This window comes from Trichoplusia ni, chromosome 2 (genome assembly GCF_003590095.1).
Source record: "Trichoplusia ni isolate ovarian cell line Hi5 chromosome 2, tn1, whole genome shotgun sequence".
Lineage (NCBI taxonomy): Eukaryota > Metazoa > Arthropoda > Insecta > Lepidoptera > Noctuidae > Trichoplusia > Trichoplusia ni.
Genome location: NC_039479.1, coordinates 10,252,032 through 10,279,827, shown reverse-complemented (window position 1 = coordinate 10,279,827; position 27,796 = coordinate 10,252,032). Strand labels below are relative to the sequence as shown.

Genomic DNA, 27,796 nt, shown 5'->3' with positions numbered 1-27,796 from the left:
ACAAATTTGTACGGAACCCTCACCTTTTTCCCATTTTTTTCGTAAAACATAATTTTCAATGAATTCGACTGATAGCTCTAAGACCTAATTATACCTATCATAAATATTTCCCTCGAATTCCTAAGATGTACCGACAAAAACCTAATCCTGAACTTTGTTAAAGAAGTAATAATTTAAATATAGCTTTTATTTAATTAAATCCGCATCCTTAATTTTTTTAAGACTCGATGAAAGTATACCAACCTCCAAAGTGTCAAAACTCATTAAATTAATTACTCGCTTTAGAAGGAAAGTTTGTTTTTCAATGTTGTTCAAGATGTTCTTTCAATGGAGACTCTTACAATAATACTGGTCAATAACAACAGAGTAATTTTGTTTTAATTAAAAAACTTGAACTTGAAACAAGTGGTGATTGTCTTTTATTTGAATTTGAGTTTGTTTCGTTGGTTGATAGGTTTGTTTAAAATGAAATTTAAAGTGTATAGGGCCAAAGGGGAAAATTAAAGCCATGATAAAACATTTCACACGGCATTTCAACTTTCCTTTACAATAATTATTTTACAAATGAGGAGCTCGTGGCTAAGCTATAACCGTATCAGTGAATCGATCACAGGTTAAGCTACGCTTGACGCGGTTGGTCTGAAGATGGGTGACCATATTTGTCATAACGAGTTCCTCCGTGTTTCCCAAGGCTCGTTAAATTGTGAGTCCTCGCTGTTATTCCTACATCATTGACAGCCGTTACAGGTAGTCAGAAGCTTGAAAAGTCTGACAACCAGTCTAACCAAGGAGTATCGTTTTGCCTAGTTAACTGGGTTGAGGAGGTCAGATAGGCAATTGCTCTTTGTAAAACACTGGTACTTAGCTGAAACCGGTTAGACTGGTAGCCGACTCCAACATAGTTGTGAAAAGGCTAGGCCGATGATGATTTTACAAATTTCTTTATTTATCTCTTGTATACTGTCAGTGTGACTAATTTTACATAAACTTATCAGTACAATTTCTTGAACCTCAAAGAGCTTATCACATGATTTTTCAGTCACAACTTATTTCAATAGTGTAAAATATTTACGACGAGAGTTCGACAAGAACTTTCAGAACTTGCTTCAGGGCTTTCCTTTTCTATAGTTACAAACTTGGTACATCATTAGTGGACTGACAAGAATTTAGTTCTACTATGCATTGTCAACTTTTTTGAAACCCGCTTTCCCTAATGTTTAGCATACATATTCAAATTGCATGCGGAAATAAACTTCACATAAAAAAAATCTGGATGAAACTGAATATTTTAGTAGGAGATAGATTTTACGTTTCCCTTTGGCTTTGACTGCACGGAAACCAGAGTGGTGCAGGTTATCACACAAAAACTATGGCAAGCTTAACTAAATCTATCACGCCGACCGAACCCAAGATGCGAGTTGTCGTAAGTTTGATCTCCGCGTAGTACAAGCATCGGATGTGATAAGAATGTGTTCTAAATGTGGGTGCCTTGTGCAGGTGACTTGATAAGTTTGTGAAACTCACCGCGAGACAAGGAATAAATTTACGGAAAAGCATTTTTCGGAAGCGATCTTACGATCTTAATGTTCCTCCAGTACATTGTTTGCAATTTTTTAGTTTTAAAATCCACGTTCAACATCTAATGCCATAGACTTTTACCGCTTAATATAAACATTATATTTGAGCAAAGCATAAATAATATTCCACCGCAAAAGAAAAAACCGTTTTATATAATTACGTGAGGCTTGTATATTCCCATACGTCAAAGCAATTAGTTTAAATGCTCTATCTAGAAAATCGTTATTGTCGTAGCAAAAAAGGAAACAGTATCAGTGTATAGATAATTGTGGTCTATTTAAAACCATGCCTACTATTTCATTAGTGTAATTTTTAAGGCAGTAATTATAAGACAGGTAACTGAAATGATATGGTTTGGGAAATTGAAAGCCTTATTTTGATTGTTATAAAGGTGTTGTTTAAACGTCAATTAAAAAAAATAACCTTCAGTTACAGACTTTAATGGCAGTAATTTTGATCAAGACTAAAGTTATCTTTAAAACGTCTCGCACATCCAGTAAATTAATCTCTATGTAGCAAAGGGTTCACAAATACGTAGTGAACATACTGTAGTACATACTCTGAATCATAACAATCATTCGAGGGACACGTAAATGCTTGTCTACGAGGGGATCGAACCCACGACACGTTTCACACAGTGGATTTGGCGTGTTTACCTTTATCTCTGAGCTATCCAAGCAGTCCGTAGTTTTGTAGACCAAGTCAATTAGTAGCCTATAGCCTATTGTGTAATCTTAAAACCTTTATTTTATTTTACCAGTACTAAAATTTAAGAAAATTGATTAAATCTAAACAAAATTGGGATGACACATTTTGTTACAGACCATTAAAGAATAATAACAAATACTTAGTAATCTAATCACCTTGAACGATTAACTATAACAGCCATGATACCCATAACAAATAATGATCAACAATATCTTAGTCATAACTTAAATAAATGGTATCCTTTTCAATGGTAGGCTCATAACAATATCGGAAAACTCTTGACAAGGAGTTAAGTGTGTTTCTAAACAAAGAGGCTTGCATGAATGGTCCAATATTTACAATCTCTACTAAACGAGTATAACATCCCTCTACTTTACAACAATTGCGTGGAAAACACTTTTAGACTTCTATGTATGCTAACCTTATGTTTTTTTCACTGCAGTGCACAGCTATCTTCTTGTATAAGGAAGGTTTGAGTATTTATCAGGTCGCTAGCTACAGGGCGTTGGAGATTCCGGATTTTCTTGGCTTTTTCCTTTAACATGTAGTGTCTTATAATGCTCATGTTTGCGTTAGAAACAAAATTACACATTAATTTATGCATTGCTATGTAACTACGACATTTTGTAAATTACATCTAAAGGCGATTTGTAAAAGATCTTGTGACCAATAAAAGAACCGCTGACGAGCCTCAATAACAAAGCAAAAAAGAGATTTTAAATAAAATAAAATAAAAATTCTTTATTTCAGACAACCTTTACACCGTCCATAATATGAGAAAGAAAAAAGATACATAACATCATGATATTGCATCAGTTTTATTCAGTGTACATAGCATCCAATTAAAAAAAAATTAACCCAACAAAACTACCACAAATGATACCAAAGTGATATAAAAACTCTTTAATTAATCTGAAATGAACTGCGATATAAATTGAAAGTCGATTTTGATTTGATACTTTAATCTGAACTGCAAAACTTCGAAGTAAGTTTGCTCGTAAATTTTGTAACAAGTTGGGAGAACGTGAAACATACGATCTTAATGTACGTCCATGATTCATTCACGAATATTTCATGTTTCTGATACCTAATTGCTCTAAAGGTTGAATTTTTGTCACGTCATGAAATATAATGACAAGATTCTGTTTCCGATCAGAACCAAAATAATGATGAATGGACAGTTATTAATCAACGTGATTTACCAAATTACTCTTCCATTCTCGAACGAAACACAATATATAGAGTATTCACATCATTTCTACCAGGTCACTTAAAGTGTCTGTTTAACCACTTTCCTGTTATTTTCAGATATTCGCATCCCACCCAAAATAAGCTACATATATCCTCCCCCCTTTTCATTATGAGATGCCGTAATACCCACAGACACACCACGACAAGTACGATAGGAACCAAAATATTCAATAGTTCATTACCTTCCAAATACAGACCGCATTTGGAAGTAAACAACCATCCGGGTTCTGCATTGTTCTCTATAATTGGTTCACTAATACTGAATGAAGATTAGTCAGCCTCATTGTAGGCTTACCTGCTTAACGGTTTATTCAAACCTTATCTTTAATCTCATACTGGTTTGAACTTTGACTTAGTTATGTAATGAGTCTTGGAATCACTTTAAATTGTAATCATTTTATCATACAAGGAACCAAGAAAAACGTCGACTGGGATTTGCGAAAGGACAGATCCTAAGTTTTGAAATTTTTGGTATTTATATTTATGAATTTTATGGGTCTAAGGGTAAGCTAGTTTTGTAGAGAACTTCAAAAAAATCTAATTTATTTTGATTGTTCCACTGTGTAACACAGGACAAAACACAACATATTATAACTTAAGTTACTCTACGGCAATATGCAAAAGGAAAGTTAAAAAATATATATAAAAAGGATTGTTACTCGAATTCAAACTCCAAGAGTGAAATACATATATGTGTATCCGTCTCAAATTTTCAATTTAACTTTCAAATGAACGGTGTAACATGTTGGTATAACATATGATTTCTGTTCTCACTGCAGTGCACAGTACGCGGTACTGCCGGGATGCCACTTTAAAGTTTCAGTGGACCGCAATATATGACGATATAATAAATATTTGACTGCGTGTGTTTTGTATGTGCTTAAAAACTTTTACTTAACTACAACATATTTTGTTGTACAAAATGTTGTGTTTAGTAAACTTTTTTGAACCATTTGGCTTGGGTTTTGTAATATTTAATAATTGAGCTAAAAATTTAGAATCACGTGATAATTATTTTAATGTCATAGACCTGATCTAATTATGGTACTAAGCCATGACGATAGTCACTTAGGGATAAAATGAAGCAAATCCATGTAGTTTGAGTCATTTCGAATTGTCTTCAAAAATACTTAAACAAGTTTATTCTTTACTTAAATATTAATTAATTATTTCTTTCAAATTCCTTAAAAAGAAATATATGCAACAAATACTTACATAATTAGAATCTGGTTTAATCTTTGTTTATTCTTTGTTCACAGATACTCAAAATGGAGGAACTAAATACGTACCTAAACTCATCGTTACTTCGGATGAGAGAAACGTCGACGATATCGACGTTTGTTGCAGTCCGTAACACTAGCGTTGCAGGCAAGGTTGCGAGCAACGCGTACGAATGGCGGTTCATCCTGCCACCGTATTTCCTGATATTCATGCTGTCTGTGTCGGGGAACTGCCTCGTTATCGCAACTCTGGCTAGCAACAGGAGAATGAGAACAATAACAAATGTTTATCTGTTGAATCTGGTGAGTTTTGTTTTGCTTTTCACTTTTGAGAGTGGAAATTCTTATAGCATAAGAAAATGAAAATAACGTTTGAATTTATTATTTTTACTTGTTGGAAGTATGATTTTGCAACTGTTATGCGTCTTGAGGTTTGGAAAAAAGGTTCAGTTTAAATGATATTAAGTATGTCCATGTATGAGTATCCGTGCTTCAAATTATTTTTAGGGTGAACGGAGCGGTTTCCTTGCAGTTTCGTTTTAGGTACGGACGTAACTATACAAGTTAAATTCACAATATTTATGATCAACTAAAAAGTTACCTATTAAAAACAAACTGAAAAGTTATTTTCCTCCACTTTTTAACATGACGCATACAATTTGCATGAGGATCGAACGCAATCCATGTTGAAAGCTTTCAAGACTATTGGACCGAAAGTCGCAAACAAATATCCGGCTTTACCAATTTGATACCGTATGTGTCTGTTAATTAGGTCGGATTTTAACGAGACTAACTAGAGAAACAAAAGAGGAGATGGAATGAAGTGATAGGAGATTGTCAGGGCTCAAAACATGTTTGACCTAAATACGAAGATTGCGGCTTCACTCAAAATGCTGAGCCGTTTACGCAGCTGCCGTTAAAATTTTACTAACATTTTTTTCAAAGAATTTATCAAACATGGGTTTGAAATTCGAAGCTTTGTCTGGCAAAAAAAAAGTTTGTGTGCTCTCTGAGGTGACTGCATGAGGGAAAATGTATTTTTAGGTTGTGGGACTTTTTCGAGCGGTATGACAGGTTACATTCTATAAAATCAAAAAGTTTATAGTTCAAGTAGGACAATGTCTTTAGGTGGTGAATCTATGAGTAGTATGCGTTTTCTCAAAGTGTGATTCTTATGGGGAAAATACGGCAAAAACCCCTAGAGTTAGATGAGAAAAATACAAACAAAAATTTCGCGTGCATTATCAAAGGAAGTATGTATGTATGTACATATGTGTGATGAAGGACTTTCAAATGAGATTTCAACAGCTCACACAAACATACCTAAATCAGTAACTGTCGTGAGAATGATTCATTCAATACCTAAATCATTCATTAGATACGCAAAATAGAAAATCTCAACATGACAGCGGACACGTTTTCCCCAGAAAAAATATTTTCATATTATAAAAAGAAATATACAACACAAGTAAAGTTGCCTTTCTGGCGACCTTCCAAATCCATGTATAATGGAACGCAAAATATGTGACTTTACACATTTAAAACTAGATCAAAATGTAAATTGTGAAATCTTATTTTCTCGTACCTTTTTTTAGTGTCCCTTTTCTCACCCGAAATTATTCTTATTAAAAAAAAACAACATTTTATCATTCATAGAACATTTTTTTCATGTCAATTAGTGGTGGTTTAACTAAATAGCCTTTTGGGCTGTCATACATTTGCAGCATTGGAACAGCGTTAGGAAAGGATGATTGCAATTTTTATTAAGTTAGTTTTAAGTATCTTTCGTGAGAATTTCGCGATACCGCCATCATGTTTAAAGGCTCCAAAGAAGAGGTGCTTCCAAAACTAGTCGGGTAATCCTGATAAATATGCGCGACCAAAGCGTTCCATCTCTTAAGTATTGGAATGCTTCTCAAAAAGAAAATGTTTACTTTTAATTCCAAATGTATTGCCCTGAGCTAAAATTCATGACTGATCGAGAAGAATTCAGCTCAATGAACAGCAATGCAATTAATTACCAATTCTTTATTCGACAACTTCGATTGTCATTTAATTGAAGTCATTCGGGGATTTGTAATTAAGGAGGGGCAACAACGTACACACAACTCTGTAGTGACGTTACACGGTTTGAACCAGTTAAATCAATACTGGTGGTAGATTGAATGTAGATTGGCTTAAACTAACTGAATGATTTAGCAGCGATGCAGTTTCAGCATACGGGGCAGATGACCTCTTTACCGGTACATATGGAAAAAGTAAAACGGGAAGTCAATGAGCATAAAGTTACCTATATTTTCGCGTGATAAGGTAAAATATGCTGTTGCCAAATAAAGTAACAGCGTTGGGCTGGTTTTACTTGACTGATTACTAGTCTGATCCCACCAAAATCTAATATTGGAATGGACCACACACGCCTTAACTTTTTAACCCACAACGAAAAAACGACATTGAGTTACAAATTTGACGTATGTGTGCGTGGGTTTATCTATGATCATAGTTCCGGAACGTTGAAAGACTAAATAGTAATCTTAGCTATGTAACTATAGCCATTGAGAGCGAGAACGAAATTCGGCATACAAACTGTTTCTTTATAGATAAATCTGTTATCATCACTATAAGCCTTGTATACGATCCACAGCTGCCTTCTGGTCTTTTAGTATGCCATTTACCTCTCTTTTTTACACTTCACATCCAACTTACCGTCAACACGTCTGGCTAATTTGCCTACCTAGTTTCATTCGAGTTTCGTTACCCTTTTAACCATTTCGATTAATTTACTGCGACGCGGAAGTCTATATATGAGTTCCATGGCCATTTGCGCCACTCCTATTCTGTTTACAGCTTTTTCTGGGAACCACCATGTGGCAGCTCAAAATGGCGTCAGGGCGTAAGACACAACAATAGGATTGTTTTTCTTGTTGAAAATTTTTCATTTATTATTTTAAATTGTAATAAAAATGATCTTGTAAGAATAATACAATATACACAATGTGGGGAGTTTTTTCGTCATGAACATATTTTCCGCCTTCAGTGTGCGAACAGAAACTGTCGTTTGTATTTTTTCTTATGTTACTTTATACTAATGTCAAAATACCAGTAGGTTTACTGTTTAAGTCTTTTTCAAAGTCAATTCTAGATACATTTTGTATGAAGGGAAATTGTTTTTCTCAGAATAGGTTCTTTTCTACAATTCAAATGATTGTGGGGTCGGAAACGTTATTGTTTTTAGGACTTTCATTGAGCAGACGAAGGCTTTATTTTTTTCGTATTCTTATAAAAATGTAGAGAACGAAAATGTTTTCTTTTACACATACATTTTAAGTAATAGGTCGTTTGCCCTTATGCATTTTTTTCACTTATGGCATTTTTTTACTTTTAGAAGGTTTTAAATAACACTTTATTAGGTAACAAGTTCCATGAAGTAATTTTTCGAATGGTCTTTGAAAGCACCTCAAAGAGTTCTGTTAAGAATTTACGATACGTTATTGAATACGTTGCAACCAGCCCGCATCATCATAAGCCAGACTAACCTTACATAGACATTGAACTTGGGAAAGAAAGATAACCATAACCAAATAGTAGGTACGGTACTGCCTACTATTCATTAAAAATAATATCAAATTCTTGCAATATTTCCCTAGTTTATCCTTTGAGTTCATTCATTTGAAATGACGAGCTTTCCCGAAGAAGTAATATAATCCGCACACTAACGACGCATTTCATATTTATTCGAAGTTATTATTGAAAAACTTTTGAATTGAATTATTGGAAGTGAGTTATATGTAATTAAGTATCATAATATTTATTTCTTGGACTCTTTATAATTAAACCTTTTGTGGGAATATCAAGAGCTGTTTGGTTATTCATTTTTATACACCGCTTTCACGCCTGTAGAGACCAAAATTAAAGAATAACAATCGTCATTTATGACTCAAGAGACACAGAAATGTTGTTTTCGTATAAAATTTAATGAATGTTTTGTCTCTAAATAAAGTTATAATAAATAATATAATAATAAAAGACCAAATTACAGTGAATGAAACTTACGCGTGACGTCACGATTGAGTATAAATTTTACTCTATCGTTACGTCACAAGCCCCCTCTCCTAAACTTTAAAGCAGACAATCTTTGTCAAATCTAGTTTTTCTGAAAAAGGAAAAATACGTGTCTCATACTTTTCAATTATCTAACTGAGGGACTAATGAGATTTTTTCTTTTTATACCCAGTCATCATCCCTATTGTAATGATCATGAAAAACGAAAAAATGTTATGTCAGATTTCAGTAAACAAAATTGAATCAGGGTATCGTCATAAAGGAATTTACAAGTTAGACTTTAGCGAAAACAAACGCGACCGCGATAAAAATAAATTTCAAATAAAAATCAAGGTGAAAAAACAGTTTTTTGTAATTTTGTTCTTTTTTTAGCTTTTTAGTACGGAATCTTTATTACTTCATGTTTTATTCGTACTTCACGGGTCTCTTCACTTTTGCTTTGTAACCATTGTCAGATATATACTCTTCGGAATTAAAGTTTAACCAAACTGTTTGAAATCGATTTTAATATAAATTGAAAGTCGAGAAACTTGTTCATTTCTATTTGCGGAAACAGCATTTCCAATAAATTTCCTAGTTTGCGTTGTTTATTTAATACTATCGACATTTATAGGGATTCTGTTCCAATCCTGGATTCAAAAGGTTAAAACATACGCGTGTTTATGAATAGGTACTTATTGAGTGCCTATACTGCAGGGTCAAGGTCACAGTTCATTAGAGCCACTCGGTGCTCACTCGGCACCACCGGGCCTCATGCGGTTGGTATTGTTTATAAGGACTTGTCTGGGTAAATGCCCTCTATATCAATTCACCGGTTCACTTCGATCGCAAGCCCTCCTGGTGCAGAAAGCGGGTTGGCCACTCGGTAACAATTCGCTGTTCGCATGCTTGCCTTACGTTGACTATGCATTCGCTACGCGCGGGTCCAAAGGTGATCGAATAATGAGAGGACGTCATACAAGGCGCTGTGGGTTTGGTGCCGGATGTCTCAAATGATGCAATGAGCAATTGAGGTGTCTCAGACCTACTCATATTGTATTGCATGATGTATGATGTCTTAGTTTACAGACATTTACATATATATTTTTTTAGGGATTCATATTTAAAGTGTGAATATAGAACCCTATTATTAAGTCTCGACTGTCAGTCCGACTGGTTTTCGTTTCGTTTCGAGATGGCTCTAACTACATAGCTTCGTATTAAAAAATAAACTATTTAAAGGTGTTGTACTGACATTCAATTTTGAATAGTGATGTGACTTTGACTTGAATGTAATTCTTTCACAGCCTAAAACTCGACGGACTTGCCTACAATTCGAATATTATTGGAAATCCATTCCGCCCTAGGCCTGCGAGAGTTGAGGAGGGGTACATATTATTTTAACATTTTCGACTTGGAAATTATAATTTGTATAAGTTTTCGAGGTCTACCACTTGTATACTCGTCAAACTTATGGCCGTCTGCAAAGTTTCCAGTTTCTAGGTGTGTACTGTAATTAGGAGGTGGTTGATGTTATCGTGGACTTGGTTAGTGTTAAACATTTATAAAAATGTTACCTGATTACGATACGTATATAACAATGGCGTTGGTAATTTTTGTTTAGTCACCAACTAAAGGATAAAAAATCTAGTTAAGTGCTAGTCGGCCTCGCGACATTGCTGCTTTGTGGTCTTCGTATGAAAGCGAAATCTTTATTTTATGATTCTATTGCTAGCCTTTTTTGTATAGACCCTTATCATGATTTAACCTTACAAGCCACACTAAAATGTTAGGTTAGAATTTGATGAGATCTACTTGGAAATTTGTTTAGTTGGCTAAAATTCCTTACACGCTTTACTTCGTATTTAGTTATACATAATCATGAATTTCGTGTAACTACAGACTTGTGCATGTCAACCTTTACCACGAAACATGATCGAGCCGTGTCTGTAGGGCATGCAATGTAAATGTATTTGTAGGTGGTTCCTTGTACATTGTTGGAGAAAAGGGTAGCTCGTAGGTTGTTGAAGGACGTGGCAGGGTAATAATTTTAAAGACTGTGCATTGTATATAACGTATTATTATACCAGTTATATTTCACCTGTTATACTATATCATAATTAAAAATATGCTCAAACGTATTGAACTTGCAAGTCAAAGTCACGTGACTTGCCGAAAATTTTCATTCTAAATCTATTGATCATTATGTATCCGAAACGTAAATTAGGAATCCTCAACTTTACGATCCCAAAAAAAGTGTATTACTTTATTTACAATCTAATATGTTAAATTCTCGTCTTACGACATGGGAAATTGAACTCCGAAACGGCTCGACCGATTCTCATGAATTTTTATGTGCATATTAAGGTCTGAAAAGAAAAACATGTATTAATTTCATAGCCTCATTTTATTATTCCCTAGAACTAATTTATATGGCAAAACAACGTTTACTGACACAGATAGTACACTATAACATTGTACCTATGTACCTGCCATTATGCAACAAAAAAACAATCATACACGACTTCAAATGATATTGGGTGGCAGGCCGTCTAGATCTGTAGATGAGCAAAATTTCTCTGAACGCTGATGCTGAAGAATCGCTCAAATGTATTTAACTGACAAGCTAACGTCATTCAACGAAAAGATTTACTTCGAACTATGGAAATGATATTCATTTCGAAGAAATCATAAAATAATCCGTCTTCATTTCGTTCCTAGTTCGGTTTTGCTTTAGTTTTACTAAAAATATTCAATTTCAAAAAAAGTGACAAATGTTCATTCAATTCTTTCTTTCAGCAAACATTGCATAATAGTTTTCCCCATTCAATAAACGAAAGTACTACAGCCGATAGACGTTATTCTTAAAAGCAAGGTTTTATTCAAATATCACATTGCAAAACAGCTTTTCGGTTGCAAAATCGAATTCAAATATGCCATGTTAAAACGAAAAGTGCATCTACATTCAATAAGAGAGCGCCTGTTGGTTTGTCGAAATATTGTGTAACATTTTACTTACTCAAAGTCTTCGTAACTTGGTACATCTAAAAAGAGCAACATAACAGTATGAGTGAGATGCAAGTACCTGTAAACTGTAAGTGAGAATGAGATGGTGGTATGTTGTATCCCGCTTACGATGTGCCAAGTTACGTCAGCCGTTAACTTAGAACATTTTTGTGATAAATGTTTTCTATTTCAGGCTATCTCGGATTTCCTCCTTGGCGTTTTCTGCTTACCTTTCACGTTAGTTGGGCAGATCTACAGGAGGTTTCTATTTGGTGCATTACTCTGCAAGTTAATCCCATTTCTACAAGGTAAGCGTTTTATAACTGGAGTTTGTAGTACTTGAAAAAGTTTGTTTTTAAATTCATTTTAGTTACTTTTAGCCTTTTAGTTTTTAAAAAAGATATGAATATATATTTATTTAAGAGGTATTAAACTTTCCCCTTACAAAATACCAACTCTCAAAACTTATTTTTAAGGTGTACTTACATTAAGATAATATCACTCGGTAGGTTAGTTTCATTCTTCACCTAAAAAAATAAAACTACAAGTGCTTAATGTCTAGAAAAAATAACCGTTCGAGTGCTAATTACACTCACAACACTGAGGATGTCAACAAATTACAGAGTAGCTTTTCACAAATTTTCTGCCAAACCTCGATCTTTATTTTAGTTTTTTATAGCGGCAACAGTGATACATCATCCGTTTAAAAATATCTATACGACTATCACGGCGGGGCCTCAGTTATAGGGTCAGCTTTAATCATGAAGGTACAGAAGGTTCAAAATTAGTACAGTCCCATCTATATTATATTACTATAGTACCGCATAAAAAATATATATACAAAACATCATCGGCCTAGTCTTTTCCCAACTATGTTGGGGTCGGCTACCAGTCAAACCGGTTTCAGCTAAGTACCAGTGTTTTACTAGGAGCGACTGCCTATCTGACCTCCTCAACCCAGTTACCTGGGCAACACGATACCTTGTGTACCTTCCCTTGGTAAGACTGGCCGTCAGACTTTTCAATTTTCTAACTACCTGTAACGACTGTCAATGATGTAGGAATAACAGCCGGGACCCACAATTTAACGTACCTTCCGAAACACGGAGGAACTCGTTATGACAAAGATGGTCACCCATCTACGGACCAACCGCGTCAAGCATAGCATAACCTGTGATCGAATCACATATGCGGTTATAGCTTAGCCACGAGCTCCTCCTATATATACAAACATACATTAATGATTAACTTATTGAAAGTATCAACCATATAATACATCTGACAATTTCAATTCAGTTGTAGCTACCCTCGTCACAAATTAATACAGTTTCCTCTTGCTAATAGAGCAAGATATGATACAGCTTATCAAAATAGAATTTACTGCTTCAAGACATCATTATTCATATTCTGAGGACAGTATGGATTGAATTTAATAGACCTCATGAATAACTATTGTTGATCTGTTTTCCCTTTTGTATGGGTAAACTTAGAGTTAAAACGGAACTACTATTGAGGGTCTCCTATTTATAAGTCTAGGTCTAGGACGTATTTCAGGAACTGTTCGAGCTAAACAGAAGTCATTTTCACAGATAATGAATATGGTGGGGTCATAAATTTGATAAATGACAATTTATTTTGATTTTGATCTTTTTAAATTTGTACTAAACCCCCCCGTGACGTGTTTCCTACCCATACTTGACCGGTCATTTATAGTTCAGATCCTGCAATAAGCTTTCTTGAAAAATACAACAGCATGTAATGTATGATAGTTCATGAAAACAAACAATTTCGTGCTGAATATATCAGCACTCGTCCACGTTAAAAATACTGTTAACGGGGTAAACTTGATGTATAACTAACAATGCTACTCCAGACCAAATTTCAGCAAAAAAAACTTACTTTGAAACTGGAAGAGTACTCCAGTTTAATTCAAGTGCAAAACACACATTCAATAATACAACCAAAAAACTCTAAGTACACAAACGGAAACAGTACGAACGTCCAAATACTGCTGATCAAAATAAAGTTAGTCCTAATACCAAAACCGGTTCGTTAATTAATTCTGACAAAGTCCAAATGTGAATACAGACGGAGGCATCCACTACGTCAACAACCTTTAAGCGAAGTTCGGCTACATCACAGTATCTCTTTCATAAACTATGAACGGCGAAGTACTGCAGCTTCCACTCGTTATTGGAAACCAATGGACAGGAAAACGCCGAACTAATGATGTTAGTCTGAACATCAGTATGTTTGTTTCGTTTTCGGGTTCACTCAAACCATCCCTTCAAATTTCGGACATAGCAAAATTTTTGCATACGAACCCACTATTTACTACTATGCAAAGCATGACTTCAGCAAAACAAATTTTAAGGGTTTGTTTTGTTTGAACTCACTTCAACACATTAGTTAATTCCCAATTAGGTTTCCGGCGAACAGCAAATTTTAGGCGTAAATAATTTTACCAGCATACGGGAAAATGGTTGCTGGGCAAAAGTCACCACTCTATGGGAACCAGCGGATGGACGGCGTCGCCGTGTGCGACCTAGGAAGCGGTGGCGAGACGACCTTAACGCTTACCGCACAGGTTGGTTCCATGTGGCCCAGAATAGAAAATTTTGGAAGGATTTGGGTGATACCTTTGCCCAGCAGTGGCTAGGGAAAAAAACGGGAAAATTAGGTTTCATTTTTTTTACCACCTATGGCGCATCATCTTGCTTTCAGTAATGTCTTGAAGTTGGTGGCTGTTGAAACAATAATACGATAAAGAGATAATAATTACAGTGCAGCAAGTTCATCCTGCATATGAAAACGAACATAATCTTTAATCCACAGTTCAAAATTCATACAACACGTACTACAGACGAACAGGCAGTTTCTTGGAAATAAACGGTTATGAAAATGGATAGAACGGCGGATAAATGGAATATGGCCCGCAGAAATACACACTATGGAATATGAAATATACATTGCTATCAGGATAGACCAAAAAATCCTTTAAGCTTCTATGTTTTACTGACAAAAGTAATCCATGCTTTTAAAGAATGTGGTGTTGATTGAGTTTTTAAATCAGCTGGCCGTATGCGCAAATATATAAAAAATTTGGACGGTATTTTTCGAAATGTTTTTTTTTTGATAGGGTTAATTTACCTTACAACCTGGTGTCGGAGTTAAAATGCCTGTCAGCTTAAGAAAATACTCAATTCTTTGGTTTATTTACGATCTTCCTTCACTGTGATAATTACTTAGAAATATTATGTAAAAGAATTCGAAAAGGTATCGGTTCGTGCGGGATTTGAACTTACGACCTTGAGTTGACAGTCCAACGGTCATACCACTTCGCTATCACTACTAGTTGAGCTGAGTACATCAATCCAAACCCGAAAGTGTTGTATTTTATGACTCCACATTAATCCCGGTTACACAAGTCTAGGCCTTTATTGCTTCAGTGCTCTCAGTAAACTGATTTAGGGATCCAGCTACCGTCCATTATTACCTATATCTATACAGAACCGTAACTCAATAAAGTGCTCAATAAATTCCGTATCGGTATTACATTTTGAAAAAGGTTTTTTTGGTACTGTTTTACGATGACTGGTTAAATATTGGTAATGTGATCAGCTTTTTACAAGGTTTGGTCTAGTGAATAGTTTTTATTATACACGATTTTCCCAATGCAAAATTGCCTTTTTTATTTTTCCATCAGTTCAAGGCAAATGCCCTTTAATTATTTCCAGTTGTGGGATATTTACATTACAAGATAATTAATTAACACATAAACGGATATTAAAATGAAGAAAACAGATTTATTGGAATGAAAAGAGGTTGATTAAGTATTTTGGTTAAAAAACTTTTTATATTTTTAATAATTGTTACACCAAGAGCGAATGTTAACAGTTAGTTTTTATTTTTATTTTACTCTATAATCGGAAACGATAAAAAGAACACACAAATGTATTCTTTTTATCACCAGAACTGATCAAAATTCCGACTGCCTGTTGTTCAATGTAGGGAACTGAAATATTGTTATGCGGACTATTCGGAATTCAAAGTTAAATGCAAATAAACGTTATTCGGTTTCGTTGTTCTGCGTATGAAATCAATATAAATTTAAAAATAATTTAATGAAGCCTTTGATCGGCTCGATAACAGTTCTTGTTTTATTTATTTTATACAAACATAGTATTATACGATATTTTTACATAATTTTCATAAATGTATCCGATTAGTTGCAATTAACACTATACTTTCTACTACTAGAAGATAACGGACCGACTATTGCAATAATAAAACGCCAGATAGACTGTGCGCTCCATTTCGCAGGTTCGATCCCACCGTAGGAAAAGAATTTGTGTCAACCACAAACGATTGTACTGACTCTAGGAGTCTTTCTGATGATAACTTGAATGTTGTTTAAGAAAATGCTTTAAGAATCTCACGGCACACCACAACTACTGCAACTAACTAGTACAACTATGGCTAACTAGACCGATATTTGGTAACTAAATTTAGAATTAATTTAGACAAGGCAAAAGAAGCGTCAGTCGTCCGGGAGCAAGATGTGTCGATGACATAATAAATGTCTCGGGTCGAGTCTGGATGAGGCTAGCACAGGACCGTAGAAATTTGCACGAGAAAGGGGAGGCCTATGCCCAGCAGTGGGAGGATAAAGGCTGTGGATGATGATGATGATGATGATGAAATTTAGTATTGTGACGTACTTTAAGATTTATCAAAATTCTGATCACTTGATGCCGAATCTATCGATAGAAATCGTAGAACTTGGTTGTATAGTATCAGGCTCTATATATAAGACCCTTTTGGGCATAGGGTATTTCCATATAGGGGAGGCTTGAGTATTGATTTATAGTCTAGCTCACTGCGGTTTGGCGGTATCATATTCCTCTATTTAGTATCCAGGTTCTTTTCGACGTTTTCTCCAGCATTTTTTGTGGTATTTGACAAAAAATATGAGGAAACATGATATTACTTTGAAAAAGTCCTACAGGGTCCACAAATGTACATAGCTTAAAGCCTATACTGTAACACCTTCAACACCTCGTGGATGCAAGTCCATAAATAGGACCGCATAGGTAGTACCTACAGAGCCAGTGTTCAAATATACCGGAGCCCAGAAATATATTTAAAGAAAAAGCGCTGTCAGTTCCTCAAATCTATTTTAAAAACAACGTTGTTTGCTGTTTCACTTCCCATTTATAAATAAATTAAACCTTTTAGTTAAATTTGACACAGATTGAGTTGAAAAACATGAAATTCTTGGTGCGACCCTTTCAATGACAGATTGTTGGAAAAGCGTAAAACATTTCATCCTACTTGAGCGACATAATACCTTCTCTTTTAACAATCAACATTTGGCGTTTTGCTTTTAAATTCTTTTTATATCCTGATTTGAGTTTATTAAATTACGGGAAAAAAGAAATGATAGGTCTTTATTAATTTATTTTGAGCCAAAAAAAATAAGATAGTGGGTAGAGACAGGTTTTTTTAATTTATTTTCAACGAAAATGTATTTTAATTCAGGGTAAAAAAAGAATTGTAAACTTTTGTTTTTAAGGTTCCGTGTTCTGTCAGTTTGTTTATTCGTCTATCGACATTTTGAAATGAAATTCTACATTTCACTTGGGACTCATTGATTCATCTGAAGTCGATTTGTACCCCGAAGTATGTCGACCGGATCATCGATCATCGTCGAAAGCTATTTCCATTCATCAATCTCCTAGGATTTCAATATATCCATTACATGTAGAACCAGAGTAATCTATACGAACATGCAAAAAAAATTTGGAACCATTTTCTGAAATAAAATGTGTGTAGGTTACGAGCAAATACCGACGGACGATTATGTCAGTCAAAGGCCTGTGGTCGACATTGGAGACTTATTTCAAGGACCACACTTGGATTTCAAATCAATTTTGACGATCGAGGTCCCCTTTATTATGTCTATACTCCATGTCATTGGTTATTTGAACAACACCCGAAAATATGACGAGTTCAAATGTTAGGGTGTTATTGGATTTTTCTGGATAAAAGCTAGACTAGGTCATTAAGGAAAAAGACTTTCGTTTTCACGAGGATTTGTGGTAGAGCTTAACCCAGTAGTGAAATATTACAATCTTGGAAAAATATAATAATATCAGAGATTCATTAAGTATATAATTAAAAATGTATGTACATATAAAATAACGCTTATAAGGGATAAAGGTTCTCGCTTTCTAGGAGTGGAAGAATTTGAGGGAAAGCTGTCGGACATTATAACCTCGAAAAAATAAATCAGAACGAATATTTTCTTAATTTCAAAGGTCCTTGAAGTATTTTCTAATTTTTCTGCCTTAGTTTTTTTTTAAGTTACCTCATATTAAATTGTTATTTTCTTTGCAGCGGTCTCCGTCTCAGTGGACGTTTGGACGCTAGTAGCCATTTCTCTGGAACGATACTTCGCGATCTGCCGACCTCTCAAGTCCAGGAAGTGGCAGACGCAGTGCCACGCCTACAAAATGATAGCCATGGTCTGGATCCTCTCCATCATATTCAACTCACCAATACTGATCGTGTCTACTCTACAACCAATGAGAGGAAACGGTAAGTCAATACGAAAAGTCAATACCTTACAGTACTTAAGTATAATTAGGTACCTATAGCAAATTGGTAAATCAAAACCGACTACTCATTTCATTTTAATTAATTATCTTTAATTAATTAAATAAAAACGATAAAGGGTATCAACGAAACTCAGTTTCTAATGCTCCTCTGTCTGTAACCAGGCTGTATCTCATGAGCTATCCAGTTACTTTTTCAAGTTATGTATTCTTGCCGCTATAACGGTATTAATTTGGTTAGAAATGTATTTGGATACCATTTCTTTTTTCTTTAGCCTTTTCGTACGGAATCGTCAGTGTCACGAGTCCGACTTAATAGGAATTATTGCCACAGCCATGTTTGGTTAATATAATAAAACATGGCTAAACCACTTTGAATTGAGGATATTAAATTAAACGTATCTAGTACTTTTCTCATGACCGTGTCGAACAGGTAATTAATTTAATTGTAATCTTTAGACTAAGTATATAATCCCCAAGAGCAACACCTAAAATAGTTTACATCATTATTTGTAAGCAAACTTATAATACATGCTTTTTGCTCGTTGTAAAAGCCTTCTGGCATTAAAGTTAAATAATTATGTCAACTGACAAACTACATTACTGAGTTAATATTACACGAATGACGCGCACTCAAATAAACCGGCGACGTGATAAGACATATTTTAAAGTTTAAAACGAAATTTACGCTTTCGCAAAATTTACTACAAAAAAGGAGGAACGAAACTTTTATACATTTTATGTTGTTTTAATTAAATAATAAGGATATTTATTCAAATATATCCTTATTATTTAATTTGATTGATATTCGCCATATTGAAGCTGAAAATGATCTAAAATTGTATACCGGAATTTAGATCTCTTCCTAACTTATAAAAATATCATGACTTCATTATAGTCCGGAAGATAGTGAAGAAGTCAAAGTCAGATCTGAGCTATAATGCTAAGATCTGAAAAAAATACTCGCTAAAACACATAGTTCAGGAAAATGAAAAGTCCCAATTTTGAAGTGCATTTTTTGTCATAAACGTAGTGGGATATACCGTGTGTCGTTAGTTCAAATCGGTCAAAGAACAAGAACGACCGCCTTGTCTACGCCCGCACTAATTGGACGGATTAGAAAGTGAGCGACACAATAACCAAAGCATATTCAGCATCGAAAAGGAGGAAAAGAAACGAAGAAGACGACCGCAAAAGTGGATCGATCAAGTTAAGCTACGCTTACGTCCGTGAATGGGTGAAAATCTATGTCATAACGAGTTCCTCCGTCTTTCGGAAAGCGCGTTAAATTCGTGTCCCGGCTGTTAATAATACATCTTCGACTGCTGTCAACAAAGGAAACAGCTGTTTCAGGTAGTCAAAAGTCTAACAACCAATCTAAGGGGTATCTTTTTGCCCAGGCAATTGGGTTGAGGATTTGTATCTTCTTCAAGGTAAAACTTTATCGGAAGAGACCCGGTTCTTTTTAAAGACCAACACGTGGACATAGATCCAAGATACAGACGCATCGTTGATTACTTTTAATTGACTTAGATTATTTACCTGGGGCTAGCTAGTCCTGCACCATAGAAGAATAAACATGGACTTCTCAAGATAGCTACAATACTATTGCAAATTGTGGAGATAAAATTTTGTTATATGTATTTTCGACCGTCGAACTTTAACTTTTAGCGTCTACCCTAGAAAACTGGATGTCATAAGAATTTGATACGATCCTTAATATCTAAAGCTTTATTAGTGCAAATCTGTTTATCAAAGTTAAACATTAATCTTACGACTGCCAACTGATACGAAAAAGAAATAGACACAAATATTCCAGTTAATGTTACTCCGGGGTAAACAAAGCCATTACATCTGTAAAGTGTTTATTATTTAAATGTAACTACGGAAGAAAATTGTTATGACTTCATTTTAATAATTATTATGTCTTGCTTATTATGGTTAGAAGGAGCTCGTCTGGAAAATAGACCCGAAATATCTTTGACAATAACATCATTATAACTGTGACAAGGAACACAAGTTTATCAGTTAACGAAGAAGTGCACAGTAATAATGTGTTAAAAGTAAAACTTTTCTGCTTTGGTTGGGGTTGCTTACATATGTGGATCCCATCAATAAAATAAGTATTAAATAAGAGCCAAGTACAAGCTAAATATATAAACATATTCTGATGTATAAAAATGAATTTGCTGTTCGGTAGTCTCGCTAAAACTCAAAAACGGCTGAACCGATTTGGCTAATGTATGTCTCACAATATTCGTAGAAAAAATTATAGTGTCGACTGCTAGGCGATACGTAGGGTATATTTGTCGGGACGGCTAGTACATTATATAGGTAAATTACACCTAAACACAGAACAAATGATCATGCTCATCGCACAAACATTTGTCCTAGGTGGTAATCGAAACCCACGGTATTCAATAATAGCTGTCAGGGCCGCTAACCACTACTCCGACAGGACAGTTTAACTAATAGTTTTATTTCATCTCTTGAATCAAATTTTGAGCTAATAAAGATATTGGATTTGATTGAAAGACAAATTCTCTATAGTTAAGCGTTACGCTATCAAGGAATTAATCCGATTAACGTTTCGCATTCAAGAAGGTAATTTCCATAATCGCTTTACTTGTCCAACGGATTCGTGTAACAGTTAACTTGTATTTATCGGTAAGAGGAGCTTATCGGCCGCGTGGCATAATCCCAAGCAGCCTAACAATGGCTCTTGGAATAGTTTACTTTTGTGAGGTTTTGCCTAGAGCTTTTTATAATTTACGCAAATCCTTGTTATTGTTGATTAAAATGATTGAAGATTATAAAGTAGTATTAAATTAAAATTTCCTAGTTCCCTTGTGTGGGCCAAAGGGCGTCTACAATAACTTTCTACTTCGTCCTAATTAGCATTCATGTTACACTCCAAACACGTTTTACCGATCTTTTTCAGTGATGAAGCATCGCCTAGTGTCTTTCAGTTTTAATTAAGTATATATGTACGTATGTAAGATTCGTTCTTACCTTCGAAGCAGGAAAATGTCTTCTCAAAGTGTCTGTCCTGATTCAGTTCCAGTTGTTATGATTATGAGATATGTAAGCTAACATCGTATTATATTTTGATTTATTAAAAAAAAAAATTCGTTTTCGTCCTTTGGAGAGTAGAACAAGGTACTCCAATAGGGACATATTTTTGCACTGTCACTCTCCGGCAATTACACAAAAACAAAAAAGACACGCGTGCTTCGTAACCAAGAAACCCTTTCTCCCAAAAAAAAATAAAACGAAAGAATTTTTGGGATCATAAGGTAAGAAAGCAATAATGAAAATTTGATATTTTTCCTACAATTCTGATTTCAGTCACGTAGGAAAAGGACCAGATTTGTATCTTAGGACCGACTCTTAAAAGTTTATGACTTTAGTAATATGGTGTGGTGTAAATATTTGTGTAGGTGTTTGATCAGCACAGGGGTCATTTCTTATGGACTTTTTTAATATTTACGTTGGCTTTGAGACACTTTTACATCCCTTTTTCAATCAAAATTCTCAACCTACTGCGATCCGCAGATAAATATTGACCCTTCGCAGGTTGCACCACAATAGCCAATCCCCCGCTTTCCGCATACAGTTTGGCTCAATATCCAAGTTATCTATCGTTGTTGTTATTACGAACCTCCTTTTGGTTGGACTGCTCAAATTTTCGGACCTGCCCCTAAAATATTCCTTCACAGTGCATGGGTGAATTTGGAAAAACTCTCAAATTATCGTCATAGTTACCGACTTCATCGTGACAGAGGGCTCTCGTTCCTTAAAACTTTTAATTATTTTAAGTTTTTCAATTCACAGTAACATTTCTGTCAACAGCTTATCCACCAAATAGTTGCTATGACAAACAATTAAGTATGACGAGCTATACAATTGTCCCACCCTAAATTTTGCAGTACCCAAAATGTTTGTTATTTCTTAAAAGCACGAGGGACGAGGGTTGACTATTTAATATATGTGAAAGCCCAAACATCACTTAAAAGTTGGAAAGTCAGGTTTAATAGGTCAGTACAACTAAATGAAAGTTTAGAATTGACGTTTAGAAGTTTTGCAGTTTTAGATCATTCTGTGGTCCTAAAATTAGAATAAATTTTAGTATAACTTTGTGTTCTTTATAAGGGAGACTGACGAGAAGACAATAAGATGTTATCATGTGACTACTCCCGGCAATCATAGAAGCCTGCAGACCGTCGGTAATGGGTAGCTTACCGCCCAATCGGGACCAGGCCCGCGCCGGAAGACGCATTCGAGGTCCAAGACACGTCTCAAAGAGATATCAGCTCTATGTAGCCCAGCTCAGCATGTAGCATCAGCTCTATGTTAGTGTATTAGAGCTGATGCCTGCCGGTCCAGCGTTATTATCCGAAAAGGTTGCTACCCGGTACACAAGGGGCAAAGGAAGAAACATGGGTAGCCAGTCCCTAAAAGTCTGAAACTCACTTCGCCTCTAACTAAAGCGGGAAAAAACATTTGATGACTTCTCATCCAAAAAAAAAAGAATCTATATATACTAATATATAAAGCTGACGAATTTGTTTGTTTGACAACAACAACAACGCGCTAATCTCAGGAACTACTGGTTCAAATCGAAAAATTTTTTTTGTATTTAATAGACCATTAATCGAGGAAGGTTTTAGGCTATATACCATCACGCTGCGACTAATAGGAGTGTAGATACAATCGAGGATGTGGAAAAAACAGGGCAGGTATAAATCATAACTTATATCTTCTAACCACGCGGACGAAGTCGCGGGCAACAGCTAGTTGATTATATACAGTTAACCTTCTTAAGTATGCATTGATAAAGTCATTTACTATCCAGATATCCTTGCAGTGGATATGTCATTAATCATCCCGAAGTTAGAAACTGTTTGCTTACAACTAATTAGAGAAATGATAATTTATCATGACGTATCCGTTTTGAACACACACAGTTATTTAGTTAAAATATCATTATCATTAATCAGCAGCGTGCACATAACAATTTTAGACGCCATTTTCAAATTTCGCATACGTCAATAATTCTATAACAACAGTTATCACATTTTTTTACTGTATTGTTCCCTTTTTATTAAAAAAACTCTAGCAAAACCGACACAACCCGCTCATATACCCAAAAACGATTTTGGCAAAATGAGACTACTATTTTTGCATCAACCATTTTGACTTTTTGACTATCCATACAAATACAGACTACAAACAATATTTATGGACCGATTCATACCAATTTGACTCACAATCGAACAGAGTTTATTCATGAACACTCTCTGGCGATGTCACCGGCACTGGAAATATACACCCTTCATACCCGTGGAACATGCACAGCGCATGAACATAGCTACGTATTCGTACACGCATACCAGCCTGAAAGGAATAAATGGCTCGTTTTATGACTTTCTATTTCTGTTCACCAATTTCGCAACGAACAAAGGTAGTGGTCGGTGTTCCATAATATGACGTAGTGAATAATTCACCTTGCTACAACGTCATAAGGTCCAAATTTCCTGTGCATATCTGTGATGTATGCGGATGAATAAGATTTACTCGTAATATTCTGTGTTAAATAATAAACAGCTATATTCAGTCAGTCTTTAACTCAGACAAGATTTATGTTCTTAAATCAAATAAACTTGAGGAAGATGCAAAGAGGAGACACATGTGTTTGTGCCTGTGACTTGAATGTTTTTGCATGCCCTCACTTTACGAGGATTAAATTCTTTTGGTCGGGAGCCGTTTATTTTTAGTTGTAGATAATGTAGTTACAAACCCGAGATCTTTTTGATTTATGGAAACGCTATAACGCGTCTAGCATTAACAAGTCTTGAAATGTAGACTAGTTTGTAAAAGAACATATTTCATGTTAATACTATAGACATTAAATCTATACGTTGCAAATTCATCTTTATTCCACCACCGCAGATTCTAAAATTGCATACTAACGTTTTAAAAAGAACCTTCAGCTTTTATATCGTCAGCCGTTTTTATTTTAATTGAAGGTGTTTGGCCCATCAATTAGAATGAAAACAGATGTTACCCATCTTTGTGGTTTATTTTGCCTTAAATATTCAGTCAGACGTAAAAAAACACGAAATTGACAATTTACATTTGTTTATTGGGCTGTAGTGTGCAAGTCATAACATTTTATGATACCTACACGTAAGTTGCGTGAGAAAACTCTGAAAATAAAACTGTGAATGGATTGCACCTTGAATGACATTTCATAAAATTAAATTTAACGTACTGAGACTGCTGAAATGGGTTTTTCATTCAAGTATTTTGCTTAAATTTGATATACTTTCGTGAGGATAATTCATAGCTAATTGCAACGGTTCACTCAATCGTATTTATCGGGATTACCCGACTAGTTTCCGACGGACGGAGTTGCGAGCCGTTGCATTATTTAAATAAGTTTAACAAGATTAGTATTTTGTAAAGTTGTTTTTAAAATTTTGTAAATTTGCTAAAATGTAGGGTCATTAATATTAAAACATAGTTTATGAAATACATAAATCTTAAATATATTAACGAAAGTCATGAATATGCTTTGAATGAGAATAAATTGGTACTACATCCAGAATTAATTACAACAATTAGAATTCTGGGTGTACCCACGCCTAGCTCCAATTACAATAATGACTATTAAGGTTTTCCTCTTCACGAAAATGAGTAAAACAAATTAATTATTGTTCAGTGAACTATTTTCACAACCCAATTCCAGTACTATTGATAACTATGAGATAATACCAGCTTGTCGAGTTCCATGCGGCCTGTTTTAATTAGTATTCTGTTAATAATTAACCGAGTAATGAACCACGGGATTATATGTAAACATTTCCAAAATTTCCAAAATAATTAGAACGTGTATAGTGAGATAAATTTTGGCTGCGGGTTCTCTCTCGTGAATGTAATAGATTAATAGTTTATCTCAGAAACGAGGTAATATTAGTTTTAAATGTAAAATACCAGACACAAAAAAAAACTGCACTTTAATTGGTTAACCAATTTTGGACTTATAACACCCTTCTTAGAAAGCTAGAAAGCTGTTCATGATTTTGAAATGGCTAGACCGATTTTGGCGAAACGTAATAAAGAACCCTAGCTAGAAACGATGCGGTTGAACAAAGACTCCGGACAAGCATTCGTGAAAAACACAACCACTTGTCCTACGCTGGGTTCGAACCCACGCTTAGGCGCGTGTCACGCAGTGGGTTTGGCGTAGTGACTTCCACCAATCGGCAATCCGAATTTTTGGTTTTAATTGTTGTTTATTTCAAACCAATTATTCAAGAATTCAAAAGGCAAAGTCTGTTAAAGCTGAAGTACTTCTTCAAAGACTTTGTAACTGTTTATCCTCATTAGTCTGAAGAGTTTGTTTACTGAGCTTTTCACTTGAAAACTTTTCGAAAGCAAGGAATTAGTATTTGGTAATGAATTTGTGGAAGTGGACCGTTTTAGCCCTCAACACGGAAAATATGTACTTGTACTAAGTCCGTGTAATTTTTAACAAGTGGTATAACTGATATGTTTGCAAATATTTTAAGGCTTTCGTACCCAAAGGGTATAAGCAGAACCCTATTACTGAGGCTCCGCTGTCGAACCGTTTGTCTGTCGGGCCGTACGACATCATCATCTCATAAATCATGATAGCTAAACCATAAAGTTGAAACTTTTACAGATGTGAGACGGTGCTTTTACGACAAGTACTAAAAGTAGAGGTTGTTTTAAAGCAATCATTCTTACGTTTTGTTCGTCACTGACTAGTAAATTTCATGACGTTTCAAAAGGTGTCATAGTGATTACATTAAAATAGTCTCACCAATTTCAACCTTATTTCAAAGCTGAAAATATCACAACAAATAAATGACTTATCCCGGCTGTTCTTCACAAACGTGTTGAAATTATATTTTCTAATTATAAGTTGAAGTGTTGCTAAATAACATATTAACAGCTGGCTTCAACTCTACAACTTCATGTAATTTCGTGTTTTGAGCCTTTGATAGGCTGTTACTTAACTTAGCTCATATGTTAAGCTGAAATTTATGTCTTCAGAAAATGCAATTTCAGAACGTGCGAACTACAACGCTTCATGGAGATTTAATTGAATTTTCATGACCACGTTTATATTATCATCTTAATATTCATTTTTCGTTTTTCGAAATTGTGGTTCTGCTTTACAATAATCATCTGTGAAGTAATGTAGAGGTACTTTTATCTATTTTTTTTATATTTTGGAATAATTTGACCAATATAATAAATAGTTTTAAGTCATTTGCGTTCGTATAAAAATAATAAGTTCTTGAGACTGTACGTAAGAACAATTTGGAAAATCCTAATAGAAATTTTCATTTAGCCCGTATAATAATAGTAAGACCATTTAATTTAGCTTTCCTCTCAACATTTAATAATCATCTGAAAGCAATATTAAACCAGCTTATGCTATTGAAGCAGACATAAGCCATTTTCTTCAGTCGAAACGGAGAAAATCACAACCGGAATGGAGCAGCTTAACAAACAATTTGTTTATTAAATTTTCTTCTATGATGTATCGCTTAGAGATATTTCAATATTTATCAATAAAGATGAAGAGTTTGATAATTTGTTTGTTTAAACGTACTAATTTCAGAAACTACTGGACCGAATTGAAAAAATATACGTGATAGATTGCCGATTTATCGAGGAAGACTATAGAATGTATAACATTGCGTCATGCTCGTGAACGGGTGCTGCTTGTGGTGACTGGTCGTACTACTGTCTTGGTTGTTAGTTTATTAAATAGATCAAATAAGTCATACCCCACCCTCTGTAAACACTGTCTTATTTTGCAGCGTTTCCTTAATAATCAATTTAGGTGTAAATATATTTATGTAATAAAGCGACAGCGTGCTATGTTGTGGAGTTTGTTGCGCCGTTTCTTCTTCACAGCTAGAGCACTTAGGGAGCGGTGAGGGTGGGCGATACGGGGAGCTGTCTGTATATTTTGACATTCAATAAGTGTAGCCTATTTTGAATAAATGGATTTTGATTTTTTTTATTACGCTATCCCTACTAATATTATAAATACGAAAGTAACTCTGTCTGTCTGTCTGTCTGTCTGTCTGTTACGCTTTCACGTCTAAACCACTGAACCGATTTTAATGAAATTTGGTACAAAGATAGAATTGACCTTGAGACAGAACATAGGATAGTTTTTATCCCGGACTTTTGAAGAATTCTCTTGGAAACGCGATGTAACCAACCTCGACGCGGGCGAAAAGCTAGTGATTAATAAAATACGAACAGAAATGAAATATGTTTCAAAAAACGGGGAGAAATTGCGGGCGGTCTATAAATATTCATCACATTTTA

General features: G+C 34.8%; 1 protein-coding gene across 1 annotated transcript in view; it reads left to right on the top strand.

Annotated features, from left to right (window-relative positions):
• Positions 1-27,796, top strand: part of LOC113506960 (cholecystokinin receptor type A-like) — a 94,108-nt gene that overhangs the window by 9,593 nt on the left and 56,719 nt on the right. Inside the window, exons 2-4 of the mRNA XM_026889809.1 lie at positions 4,797-5,060; positions 11,995-12,109; positions 18,201-18,401. Of these exons, the coding sequence (XP_026745610.1) occupies positions 4,806-5,060; positions 11,995-12,109; positions 18,201-18,401 (571 nt within the window). The 5' untranslated portion in view covers positions 4,797-4,805. The remainder of the gene's footprint in view (positions 1-4,796; positions 5,061-11,994; positions 12,110-18,200; positions 18,402-27,796) is intronic.